We start from the raw sequence: 13659 nt of genomic DNA, 5'->3' as shown, positions 1-13659 counted from the left end.
CTTTATCACTAATCACCTGATCAAGGTCATTCACACATATTAATATTATGATTAAAACCAAATATATTTTGCAAGCTTGCTATGAATATAACTCCTGTAAGTGCTGAATTATGAATTTGGAATAATTATCTAACAATTGATGCATCGACAAAATGCATGTGTGCACATCTATATTGGTCTGAACAGGGCCTTAAAGAGATACAATCACCTTGCACATGTAAACTTACATGAAGCCAGAGCGTTATAATACTCATGACATCAACTACAGCATTCCAACATCCATGGAAGTAGATCAACTAACCAGACACAACTAGTTCACTGGTATAATAAAAACATTCGGGTTAGAAAGTTTCTTTTTTTTTTATTATTCAACATATCGAACAAAAAAAGCAACAAAACAGCAGCCAATGAGTGATACTGTGGAGGCGGAGATGACGACTACCACCACACTTCCAGCTAGGATGACCAGGAATCCGAGACCACCACCTACAATGATCTGAGCAAGCTGTACCATGGACGTGAGGGCAGCACAATCAATCCCCTTCCCTCTGTGCTCTGCCTTCATCCCCTTCAAACGGGATTCTTGCTGAAAAGACAGATGGAAGCAAATTAGTATGTACTGTAAGAGTTGATAGTAAGGTCTTATGAGTCATTTAAAATACTTAGATGGGTCAGTTCACTAATGGATAATGTGATATTTTTTACTGTGCGTTGGTTGCCAATTTTTACATTAGAAAAGGATTTCAAAGGCAACTAAAGTCACAAAACCTTTTAAATAAGCTTACATTTAGAAATGTTGACATTCTTTCACGGAGCCCGTCAGTATTCAAGTCAAAGGCGTTGAAGCATTTTAGATGCTCAAATAAACTTAGGTTTTTCAACCTTTTTTTTTTCAGTTGAAGAACTGTATGCAAAATCCCAAGGCATCCCAGTCTAAAATGGAAATGCTACTTATCAATGAGAAACCTGAGCCTGGGATGATACAGACAACCTTCTTGATAAAATACATTTTTACATCAAAATCCCCCCCCCCCATTACATCAGATGTCCCTACATCATGTTAGAGCCCCCCCACCCCCCACCATCGTGTCAGGGTCCCCATCAACATCAGACTCCCCTTTTTAGAGATTCTGATCACATCACAGTTCTCCCATCACACAGTTCCTCCCAAATTACAGAGCCCCTTCATCACACAGTTCACCTATCAAAAGAACCCCGCAATCACACAGTCACACAAATCACATTAGAGCCCTACCTTTTGGCTTAGCAGTGCAGCAGAGGATGGGGGGTGGACCAGGCCTGGAGAAGCCAGACTTCTACCCTATCCTGAATTTTGGGGATGGCTCTGCATGCCACCTGCCCTGAGTTAGCATCATGAGTTGTCATGGTTATAGTGATGCCATGTTTACTGCCCTAGAGCTTCATTAGTTATGTTGCTGGTGGTCAGCCTGTCCACACCATGGAAACGCATCATGCTGATCCAGGACAAACTGGATCTCATGCGTGTGGCACCCCAGGGGAACCCAAACAGCAATCCAGTTGAGACACACTGCTTTACCTATACATGTCAGAGCAACAGGATTACTTTAGCTGCAGTGCCAGCAGTAGCACAATGGTAGGTTCAGTTTTTCTCCATCCAGCAGGTGGCATCTTGCTGCTACCAATGGAGTGGAAACCTAGGGGGGTGATGATCCCCTGCAGCCTCAATAGTGTGTCATAGGTGAGGCAGCTGTCTGATTGGACCTCCCAGAAACCTTCTGTGGCCACCTTGGTTGAGGGTAGTGCTAATAGATAGCAGTACCCTGCTGGGTTTGGCATGCGTTTTGTCAGTGGATGCGATAGAGAAAAGATCCACGCTTGTGAGGGACAGAGAGATCGTTTTAGGGAAAGGTTCCTGTGTGAGTAGGGAGAGATTAGGGACACTGCTGTATGGCTTACTGCTCTCCAGTCTGTGAAATTACTTCATAGGACCTGTACAACTTTCCCAAGAGTCTCTTGTGCTGACACTCTGCCAGTCAGTCACCCCTCTTGCAGATGCTGTGCCGGTAATGTGGGTTAAAGATCTACTTCTGCAAGCCATCAATGTGCCTGTAAAGGCCAGCACTACTGTGCCTGTTATTACCAGTAATGCTGTACCTGTTACTGAACTTGGTACTAAAAGAGTTCCTGGAACTGTTACGCTAAGTGTTCTGTCACAGTTACTACAGCCATACTACTAGTGCTAGTGATTGTGGAATGCCACCTACCTTGTTAAAGTGGGGTTCCACCCTAAAGTGGAACTTCCACTCATTGGAACCCTCCCCCTCTCCGGTGTCACAGTTGGCACCTTTCAGGTGGGAGGGGGGTTGCAGATACCTGTCTAAAACAGGTATTTGCACCCACTTCCGGGTATAGACTCCTACAGGAGTCTATGCCTCTTCCTGTCCCAACGCGCTGTCTGCTGGGACACACACGGGTCCCAGAGACAGCGCGGACCATTCCTATTGCGCTGCGCGACTCGTGCATGCGCAGTAGGGAACCGGGAAGTGAAGCCGCAACGCTTCACTTCCCGATTCCCTCACCTATGAATGGCGGCAGCAGCAGTCGAAAGCTGAGCGAACGATCGCTGCCGACATCGCTGGATCCTGGGACAGGTGAGTGTCCATTTATTAAAAGTCAGCAGCTGCTGTATTTGTAGCTGCTGGCTTTTAATATATATATTTTTTTTTACAGTGAAATCCCCCTTTAACCTGTAAACCTGAAACTTATAAATAGAATAACTGTTCAACATTATCTGGGCGTTGATGTGTGGTTTCCTTAAAGAGGTTGTAAACCTCCATTTTCAAGTTGTACCCATCGGTAAACCTATAATAAGGCTTACCCATAGGTACATTATATATCTCCTAAACGTATATGAGGCTTGCATAATAATTTGATGAAAGAATAAAAGTGGTCAAATGGGGGCTTTTAATACAAAACTGCATCATACCATGCCTATGACAAGCTGGTCTTGTCCACTGTCAGGTTTCTGGGGTGCTTGATAGGATAGGATTGATCAATACCATTACAGTGGCTCATTTTTGAATGTTCCAAAATAGATTTTACAGTATAAATTAAATATTGTCATTGAATTCATTACCGACTAAGACGAGCATAATCGTGTCACATTGAAAAAACAAACTTATTTTCTGGTGATGGCATACAAACAACCACAGTATATATTAATGGAAAAAACTTGCAATTTTCCAGCTGAATGATTACTATAATTCTGTTCAGTTTATGTTCGAATTCAACTATTCATTTCCGGATCAGTTTACACAGCTATAACAGTCCTGATATGAAAATGGCCTCACTGCAGCAGCTAGATGGAAATCTCAATGGTTTCAATTAAAACACCATTTGCAGGACCAGTGTGAATGGGAAGCCTAATAATCTATTTTGATAGGTAGTGGTAGCAATTTGTACCTCGCACACTGGCAGCCTTCCCCACCCATATTGAAAAAAGCCTTGCAGATTGTTAGAAAGGCATTTGAAACATTTTGATTTAGTATAGTGCTAGGAGAGAAGTAAATACTGGCTCCATCATTAAACAAAGCCCTATTGGTAAATATCATAACTGAAGGCTATTACAAAACAGAAACTTTTTTGTTTCATAAATGTTTTATTGCAAATAATTGTACAGAAAGCCAAACCTTAAGCATAAGGTAACTACAGTTGTAACATAATATATTTCAAGTCAGGGCTTCCAACGGGATCCAAAGAGAACTCAATTGCTACAAACTGGTTATCAGGAAGACCAACACAGGTAACAAGTGGCCTATAAGCATATAATGAAAAAAAAAAAAAAAAAAAAAGGACTGTAAAACCTGATAACTTGGCCATAAATGTTTGCCTCTCCCATGCCAGAGTTCCGGTGGAGGCTCATGTTAGACAGAGTTCTGGTGGAAGCTCCGGCAGTGATGACTGAAGTCATAATTAGGATTAATAAAGACTGAGGGGGAAGAGACCCCAGACAAGGAGAAAGAAAAAATAGAGGGAACAGAAAAGAAAGAAGAGACAGAGGAAGGATTAAGTTGGAAAAAAGGATAAAAAAATAAATCAGGGTGGAGAACAAGTACTAAGAAATGTGCCAACTACTATCGGAAAATCACCCCGCGAGGGACTCAAGCCCAGTTAAAAGGGTCCAGATGGAAAGATTGTGAAGTTTTTCAGTTAAAAAAAAACATACCTTTTTACCTGGACTTGACCCCTTTCATCTACATTTTGCAGACAGAAATTCATCGTAAAGCTATGCAAGTTGGTATTTGGTGAGCATCAATGTTTGCACATAAACTAGACGGTGGGAGAGAAACAGAACTAATGGGACCAGCTCTCTGTTTGTAAAACAGGAAAATCTTGCTGACTGACTCCATCATTATAACAAACGGATCAACATGAATAGGTCTTCACTCTGGATCAAACGAGTAAACAGAAAAAAAAAAAAAAAAATATATATATATATATATATATATATATATATATATATATATATATATATATATATATATATATATATATATATATATATATATATATATATATATATATTTCCCAAAGGGCACCTTTAGAGCAAGTTTTGCTAGAAGGAAAACGGAATCCTCTTCATTTATTACAGCAATGCAACCAGGCTGCATAAGCATTAATAAATATGGAACTTTTCATTGTTACAATGGTAAGTGCTACAGCAAGAAATAAAATACCCAGTGCTGCTAGTGCACTGGAGAGCCAGGCAGCTGGTTTGTGTGCGAGATACAAGGTAATGTGAACGTTAAACACCGGTCTAATCAACAGCTCTCTCCCATCTCTCATTACAATAACAATTAGGATTTAGAGTGTAAAAAAATAAAATAAAAACCAAAACAGTCTTCCTCGAACCTAAAGCTGAAGTGGACGGGTCGATTATGGTGTCACAATGCAGCATCCACTTCAACGTCAATATCATTTATCAATATGCGTGGGAACAAAACTATGATAAATTTGTTTTGTTGACTTAAAAATCTTACGGAGAGCAAAAAAAGTCTGCTGCAGGACAAATACACCCACGAATGTCAACAAGGGCAGCATAGGAAAAATTTGATTTGAGAAACTTTACCATTATCCATTTACCATGGTATCTGCTGTTCTTTAAAAAGATCACTAAGGTTTAGTTAGAAAAAAAAAGGGTAAAGAATTTATTACATAAAAAAAAAGAAAGCAAGAAAAACATTAGGAATGGCAGATATTTGAAAAGTGTTGTTTAAAGTGGAACTACAAAAGAAAAAAAATGTTAACAGGTAAACCTTTGTGGTAGCAGAGACTACTAGTAAGGTTATCCATAATGTGCACGTACACTGCCTTGAAAAGTTATTCATCCCCCTTGAAGATTAGCACATTTTGTCATGTTATAACCACAAACATAAATGTATTTTATTGGGATTTTCATGGCTCAGGGGGACTTAGTCCACACTGCACACTATATAAGGCTGCCTGCACATCGGCCCTGTGTAGTGTGTTATTGGCGTGGACAGAGAGAAAGTGTCATTTAGATTGAGCAGGCAGGCAGGTTATTCAGTTAGCTGCAGTGTATTTAATTATATATATATATATATATATATATATATAAAATCTCTCTCTATATATCTATAGATATATATATATATATATATAGATATATATATATATATATATATAGATATATATATATATATATATATATATATATATATATATATATATCCACATACATATACACACACACACACACACACACACATACATATACAATATATATATATACATACATACATACACACACACACACATATACACATATACACTGTGCACCCATTTCTGGTGGTGTATACGGTACACAATACATACAGTGCACCCATAGTTGCTATTAAACTTCTGGTGGTGTACACAATACTGTTCACCCCTAGTGCAGTTGCTACTGCTTTTCTGGTGGTGTACACAATACAGTACACCTATAGTTGTTATTACACTTCTGTTAGTGTACACAGTACCGTGCACCGCTAGTGCACTTGCTACTACTTTTCTGGTGGTGTACACAATACAGTGTAGTGTGGTTTTGCTAAACAAAATTTACAGCATGTCCAGAAGGCCACCAAGGAGAGGCAGATGCTCACAGGCCAGTAAGAGAGGGCAAGCAGGCTCTGTGTCTACAGCCGACAGTGCTGGTCATGGACACGGTGCATCCTCAGCACGTGGCCGCGGGGCAAGCTTGTCCTTTTTTCTGCAGCTAGCCATGTTATTGAGCAACAACATGCAGAAGAGTTGGTGGAATGGATAACAAAGCCCTCCTCATCCTCTGTCTCCCAGGCTCAGAGTAGTTTGCCTGCCAATGCAGCTGCCAAAGCGGCCTATACCATTGGCTCCATGTCAACAGTCACTCCTTCTCTAGCCCCACCATCATGCACGGAGGAGTCTCCCGAACTATTCAAATGCAGTGTCAGGTACATGCTGCAGCAGGAAGCACAGCTATTTGAAGGCTCCAATGATGGTACCCAGGTTAAGGTAGTAACGTGAGCCTAGAGAGAGCTGCAGCATACTGCCAAGGTTGCTCCAGTGAAGAGGAGGGAGGGGATGATGGAGGTCACTGACTCTACTTGGATGCCTGATAGAAGAGAGGAGGAGGCACATCTCCAATGAGGTAGGGTGCCCTCCAGGGGGCAGATTAAGGGCAGCCACCCTATTGCATCACACTGCAGAGCTAAGCAGGTGCAGGGCGCTGCTGATTGCCCACATATTTTGAAAAGTTCTTTGGTGTGGGCTTTTTTGACACGTGCAGCAGATGGCACTGTTGCTGTTTGCAACATATGTCTGAAGCGTATCAAGCGTGGCCAAAACAGCAGCCGCTTGGGCACAACATGCTTCACCAGACATATGGCGACCTCCCGCAGTCCGTTGGTAACAGCACTTAAAAGACCCACATCAAACAACAAGGCGGACCTCTCCTTGCCCCTCATAAGCTGGGATCTCCAACCCCACTATACCGCCAGTCCTCTCAGAAACCTGCTCTGAGAGGAATGAAGGTATAGAAATAGGTGCCTCAAGTACTTGCGACCAATCTGCTAGCGTACACATCAGATTTTACCAGGCAAATTTCCCTACCCCAGTTGCTAAACCATGGAAAGAAATTCGGTCCCAGCCATCCACATGCTCAGCGTCTGAATGCTAGCTTGGCCATATTGCTAGCACTGCAACTGCTGCCTTTTCAGCTGGTAGTCTCTGCCTCCTTTCGCGAATTTGTGGAATGTGCGGTACCTCAGTGACAGGTTCCCAAATGTTGTTTATTTTCACAGAAGGCCATTCTGGCTCTCTACCAGCATGTGGAAGGCAATGTCTTGGCCTCGTTGGACAGGGTGGTCAGCAGTAAGGTGTATATTACTGCTGACTCATGGTCCAGCATGTATGGACAGGGACGTTGCCTTTCTTTCACGGTGCACTGGGTAACTCTGCTGGCAGCTGGGAAGGATGCAGGACAGTATTGTTGGAGCTTGTTCTGCCACCACGCCTCCAAAATGCTAGTGGCGATTCTGAAACAGCTCTCTCCTCCACCCCGCCTCTTCTTCTTCCTCTATGGCCTCTTTCTCTGCAGATTTCTACTCTGAACCAGTGGTGTTCCGTAGGCGTTCAAGGGGTTACCCAAGCACTCAGGCAAAAAGATGCAATGCGGTGCTTGAGTGAGAAGGAGGAGGGAGGAGGATTGTGTCAGCATGGAGGTGGAGGATAACACTCAGGATTGGCAGCAGTCTTCAAGGGATCGTTTGCAGTCCCAAGAAACCCATGGAGTTGTACATGGCTGGGAGGAGGTGGTTGAGGATCATGTGATCCTTAGTGACCCAGGACCCAGGAACAAATGCCTCTGCAAACTTATGCTGCATGGCTTCCCTGATTCTGCAAAGCCTGCGAAAAGGACCCTAGGAGTCATGGTATCATGGTATCAAATAGAGGGATCATTACTGGCTGGCAAACCTTCTTGATCCACGTTACAAGGCTAAGGTTGCAGAGGTTATCCAGCCTTCGCAGAGGATAAAATATCTTCAGGAGGCCTTGCAGAAAGGTTTGTGCAATGCGTTTCCAGAGCCTGGGAGGTTACAATTTCCTGGTGCTGGATAACGTGTTGCTGAGGCTTCGTTCAGTGACAGAAAGAACGGTGGAGAAGGTGGCCGGCTGACCGATGCCTTCAAACAATTCTTCAGTCCTCGACACCCAGGTCTGATTGGTTCCAGCAACCATCACCAGCATCTGAATTACATGGTGCAGGAATATCTAGGGGCAAGATCAGACTTGGAGACCTTTCCACAAGAACATCTACTGGGTTACTGAGTCTTGAGGATGGACCACTGGCCAGAGCTTGCTCAATATGCAATAGAGCTGCTGGCCTGTCCTGCATCCAGCGTTCTTTCTGAATGCACATGCAGTGCTGCTGAAGGTTTTGTAACCGATCACAGAGTGCGCCTGTCCACAGACTCAGTTGACTGGCTCACATTCCTAAAAATAAATCAATCTTAGATCACCAGCTACCAAGCACCCAATGCTGATGTAACCAATTGATTTTTCTATGGATGTGGGATCCCTTGAAGACTGCACATGCTGAGTGACTATCCTATTCCTCCTCAATCTTCATGATGATAGCTTATAGGAATATTTTTGGTTCAGGGCACCACCACCACTGCCGAAGGCCCAATTTTTCTGCTCCTGCTTAACAGGCGCGCATAATTACAATTATTGATACAATATTTCACAGCAGGGCCTGTTCCTGCGCTCAACAAAAGTATCTGAGGCTTTACAGTGTTGTGCCACCACCACCACTGCCTAAGGCCCAATTTTTATGCCCCTGTTTAACAGGGGGACCGCAATTACAATTCTTGATATAATATTTCACAGCAGGGCCCATTCCAGCACCCACCAAGAGTAACTGAGGGCTTACAGTGTTCTGGTACCACCAACACCTAAGGTCCAATTTTCCACAGAGTGTATAGGGCAGCCTGTATAGTATATACAGGCGGTCCCCTATTTTCAAACATCCAACTTACAAACGACTCCTACTTAGAATTGGAGAGAGAACAGGAAGTGAGAGGAAATCTACCCCTAGAAAGGGAAACTCTCTCCTGCGAGAGTTAATATGGAAAAAAGGTCTCCACTGATGCTTTATCACCAATCCTCATTTCCCTAATAACCCTAAATTTTCTAAATCCAATTGTCATGGGGAAAGAAAGTGAGGTGAAATCATCTGGACAGGGGCACAGACAGCAAAACAAATGTTACAGGGGTGATGAGAACCCTTCCCTATGTTATGCAAAAAGCTTAAAAATAGATTTTTTTGGGCTGGAGCTACACTTGCAAAATGTACCTGTTCCAAATTACAAACAGATTCAACTTAAGAACAAACCTACAACGTGATTCTACTGGAGGGAGGAGTCTGATATGGCGCCGACAGGCTGCACGCCATGAGGGCTTGTAACTGCCCTCTCCTCTATGGCCTAGGATGCTAAAAAGAAAGCCCCACCTTTAATCGCCTACACCCCCATGCCTCCATACACCCAGAACGTGAAGCATGCACCTGAGATACTTGGCGGTGCCCGGTAGTTGCGGTCCCCGGAGGCCAGGAGGTTCCTTTTCGAGGAGGACAGAGGTCTGTGGGGACCTGTGGCGAGGCGATCCGAGGCCGTGGCTGCCGGTCTAATGTGGCGGAGCTGAGAGGACTGGTGGGAGGTGCTTGGGTGACTGAGAGACGCAGAGAAACGACGAAGGAGAGCCGACCAGGCGAAGAAGCCCCCCGGAGGAATACAGAGAGGAGCGGGGAAACCCGAAGGTCTCCGAGACATCAGAGGCATCACAAGGAAGGCAGAGTCTCAACCTCGGCGGGGGAAGCTCCACGGGCTACAGCAGGACAGAGGATTCGGTCTCCCCCCCCCCTACAGGCGGCTGATCCAGATCAGTAACAAACAAAAGCTGATGAACTGTTGTTGAATTGCTTGGAAGTTTAGCTTCCCTCTCTCTTTTTTTTTCAAAGCCAAGCTGTATCAACTGTTGAAAATTTGACAGATTGAAATTGATACAGACAAGGCTTAAAGGCTTAAAAGGAGTGAGCGATAGGCTGTTGGGGACACCAGGACGAGACTTTTTTTTTTCTCTCCTCTCTGGGACATAAAGAAAAAATATAATCGAGTGAACACCATAAAATTAAATAAAATATAATATAGTACGTTTAGGATAAGATACACACATAAAGCTGGAAGATCTTGGGGGTTGATTGATCGGTCTAGGGTCTCTGAGTAAGATTGAAAGCTGTACTGCTTGTTCTGTGAAATTGCCCCTGTACATCTGAAGGAAGGGGAAAAAAAACTGTGTTTGACAAACAAATTTAGAAAGACCTTTCGTGTCTTGGAGAACTTGGTGTTTGTTTTTTTTGGAACTATTGTGTTTTTTTTTTTTTTTGTAAAAGCTCAAATGAAGCTTATACATTTGTTTTAATACGGCAGTAAAAAATAGGCAGATTAACAAAGAATACATATATACACTTGTCTCAGACAGGTAGAACCCTGAGTTTTGACCTCTTTAAAAAAAATGAGAGGAAAAACGGGAAGAGATGGGGAACTGACAGTTATGTCGCCGTGGACCTGCTTAGGCCCCAACTTAAGTCCTGGGCCAATGAGTAGATATTTATTGCAGGATGAAGGGGAGGGAGAAAGACAGTTAAGTGGGAGAGGGCGGCAACAAGAAATAAAGGAGAAGGAAAAGAGGGAAAAAAAGGGACAAAGTAAAATAACAGCAGACAGTAGCCCACCTTCGGAAGAACAGAGCAAGATGTGGAAGAGCCTGGAGAAGAAGCTTGTGGAGGGACTGAAGCCTTAGATCCAACACAAATTACCAACAAAATCAGATATGGAAAAAAAATTTGCAGCCTTGGAGAATTCTCTGAAGGCAGATATGACAAATATTCACAAAACTTTAGGGTATATGCTTTCAAGAATAGAAGAAGTAGAGACATTGACAGTCCTCCACACAGAAACAAAGGAACTGAGAGGTGAAATAACGCTAATAAAAAAAGAAACAACAGGAACAAATGTATAAAATAGAGGACCAGGAAAATAGAGGATGGAAGAAAAATCTGAGAATACGTGGTTTGTCAGAATCAGTACAGGAAGACAAACTCGCAGAAATAATATCGAACTTATTAAACCCAATGCTGGGTAAAGATTGTACCAACATAATAGAATTTAAAAAAAATATACAGGATTAAGAAAACCGCCCAGACTCCCTAAGGAAAAACAAAGAGATATAATCGTACATTTTAAAAGATAGGAGGATAAGAAATCAATCTGGAAGAATATGAGGTGGAAGCCACCAATTGAATATGAGGAAAAAACCTTACAAGTCTGAATGAGAATGAGAAAATAGAATATAACCTAGAGACATGTCTATTTTTGGACTTGAAAAAGTCAAGGAAGCAGCAAAGGAAAACAAACCCGATACTCCTAAATGCTGCAAAAGGGCTGATCCCAAACAACTGGCTAAACAGCAAAAAAACAGACACGACAGATTGGCTAGATAGAATAGAATATCACAATAAAATGGCATGTGTGGAGAGTAGAGATAAAAGGACAATGCCGGTTTTATAAAGGAGTGTGGGAAAGTTGGGAAAAATTTAAAATTTCAGAAAAATACCTAGAAAGAATGGCAGGCAGAGGTAGGTAACAAAGGAATAGGAGAGGTCATCATGAACATGGGGAGGGAGGGTGAGTAGGGAAAGGGGGGTTATGGAATAAATTTGGGGGTAAAGATGTCTTTTTTTGTATGTAAATTAAAATTTAATAAAATGAGATATTAAAACAATCCACAATGATGTGAAAACGAGTAGTGACCAAAAATTTGAACTCGCAAAGTTGAAATAAGTCTCACGGGAAATTTCACTGAAGTGAAAAAAAAAAAAAAAAAAAAAAAAAAAAGAAGAACAAACCTACAGTCCCCATCTTGTTTGTAACCTGGGGACCGCCTGTATACTTGCTGCTGTTCAGATTATATAGGGCCCCCCTCCTTTTATTTGGGTGCAGGGTTCCCCTTAATATCTATACCAGACCCAAAGGGCAACATTACATTACAGCTGCAAGCAGTTTTAAATGACTTTTATTCCTTTAGAAATGTCATTTTGTGCAGGGACTGTTCTAAAAACGGCAAAAATGCACCACTTTGCAGGTATACCCCCCAGGCACGCTATTTAAAGGTATATTTCACTTTTATTCTTTCACTTTAAGCATTATTAAAATCACTGCTGCCAAAAAAAAATAACAGTTTTGAAAACTTTTTTTTGCATTGATACATATCCCCTGGGGCAAGACTCCCCAACACTTTTTATGACAATAACGTGCATATTGGCCTTTTAAATTAGTACTTTCGATTTTTCACGTTCGAGTCCCAAAGACTTTATGTTCGACTCAGACATTGGGTGTTTGTCTGTTCTAGAAAGCAAAAAAGGGTTTTGGCACTTTAAATAAGGCGCATGATATCATGCACCTCCATCCCCAAAATCAGAAATCAGAAAGGGGTTTTTGGGACTTTGAGTGAGGCACAAGACACGTAGTAGGAGAAATTATAAAATTGTTTAATTGGCATATAAACAAAGCAGGGCTCAGAATTTCAAGTCCTGAGCTACTAGCCAGGCCTCAAGGGTTACTCACCACCAGTTGCCCCACCCAATCCCCTACCCCACCCCTAGTTCCACCCCTAAACATGCCTTCAAAAATTATCTCATGAAATGACACTTATAATATTTTATTTAGAATTAAGCAACTTTATCCGTGTCCACCAAAGCATCTGTGCCCACCAGCCTCGCAGTGTCCACCAATGCAGCCGTGCCCATGTCCATCATGCAGGAGAGCAGAGGAGAGGAAGAGCATTGCCAGCCGGATGATAAGAGCACCGAGGGACATCGCTGGAACAGCTTTGATTTAAATTTTCATGTTCCTGCCACTCGTCATCCCGTACAGCCCCGCCTCTTGGCCGGAGAACTTTGATACACATCATTCGTCCCAGTATTTGATGGGTATTCAGTCTATCAAATTGCCCAGGAACAAGGGGCATAGCTGTGTGTGACAGCGAGTGCGGGGAACACTTGGCTATTGAAATAGAAGCCACTAGTGATGTCCTTCGTGTGCTGATCATCCAGCCGGCTCTCCTCTCTTCCCCTCCATGAGCAATGGGAGAAGGACTCCCATACAACCCACCAGCCAAAGGTGCTTGCTCCCAGGCAGACCACGCTCGCCAGCTCTCAAAATTCAAGCAGGCAAGTGGAATATTTGAGGGCTGAATAAAGCATACCTCCTAAAACATATGCAACATGAGTGTCACTCACCTGGTCATTGAGGCCGATATGCAGAGGGAGGCCTCCCTTACGGTCCTGACTCGCAGCCCCTGGTAGAGCTGACAGGAGGCACAGGAGTGCAGGACAGCATGAGTGCCTGGCAGGATCAACAGCTGGTATGTAGGTCTTGTGCTCCGGACATAGCTGGGGCAGCAGGAACAGCAGGTGGAATGCAGCAGACTGGAAGCTGAACCTGGGAGGCAGGCAATCACAGGATTCGGATGGATGGTCCCAAGGACTGAGACACAGGAAGGTCAGGCAGGCCGGGTCATATA

General features: G+C 43.0%; 1 protein-coding gene across 1 annotated transcript in view; it reads right to left on the bottom strand.

The window, feature by feature from the left end:
* Positions 1-341: 341 nt before the first annotated feature.
* The window catches only part of SLC45A2 (solute carrier family 45 member 2), a 191010-nt gene continuing 177692 nt past the window's right edge, over positions 342-13659 (bottom strand). The window contains exon 7 of the mRNA XM_077462888.1: positions 342-586. Within this exon, the coding sequence (XP_077319014.1) occupies positions 365-586 (222 nt within the window). The 3' untranslated portion in view covers positions 342-364. The remainder of the gene's footprint in view (positions 587-13659) is intronic.

Source organism: Lithobates pipiens, unplaced genomic scaffold (assembly GCF_037356315.1).
Source record: "Lithobates pipiens isolate NorthernLeopardFrog02 unplaced genomic scaffold, aLitPip1_a1.2 Scaffold_3, whole genome shotgun sequence".
Lineage (NCBI taxonomy): Eukaryota > Metazoa > Chordata > Amphibia > Anura > Ranidae > Lithobates > Lithobates pipiens.
This window is presented reverse-complemented; position numbering and strand designations above follow the sequence as displayed.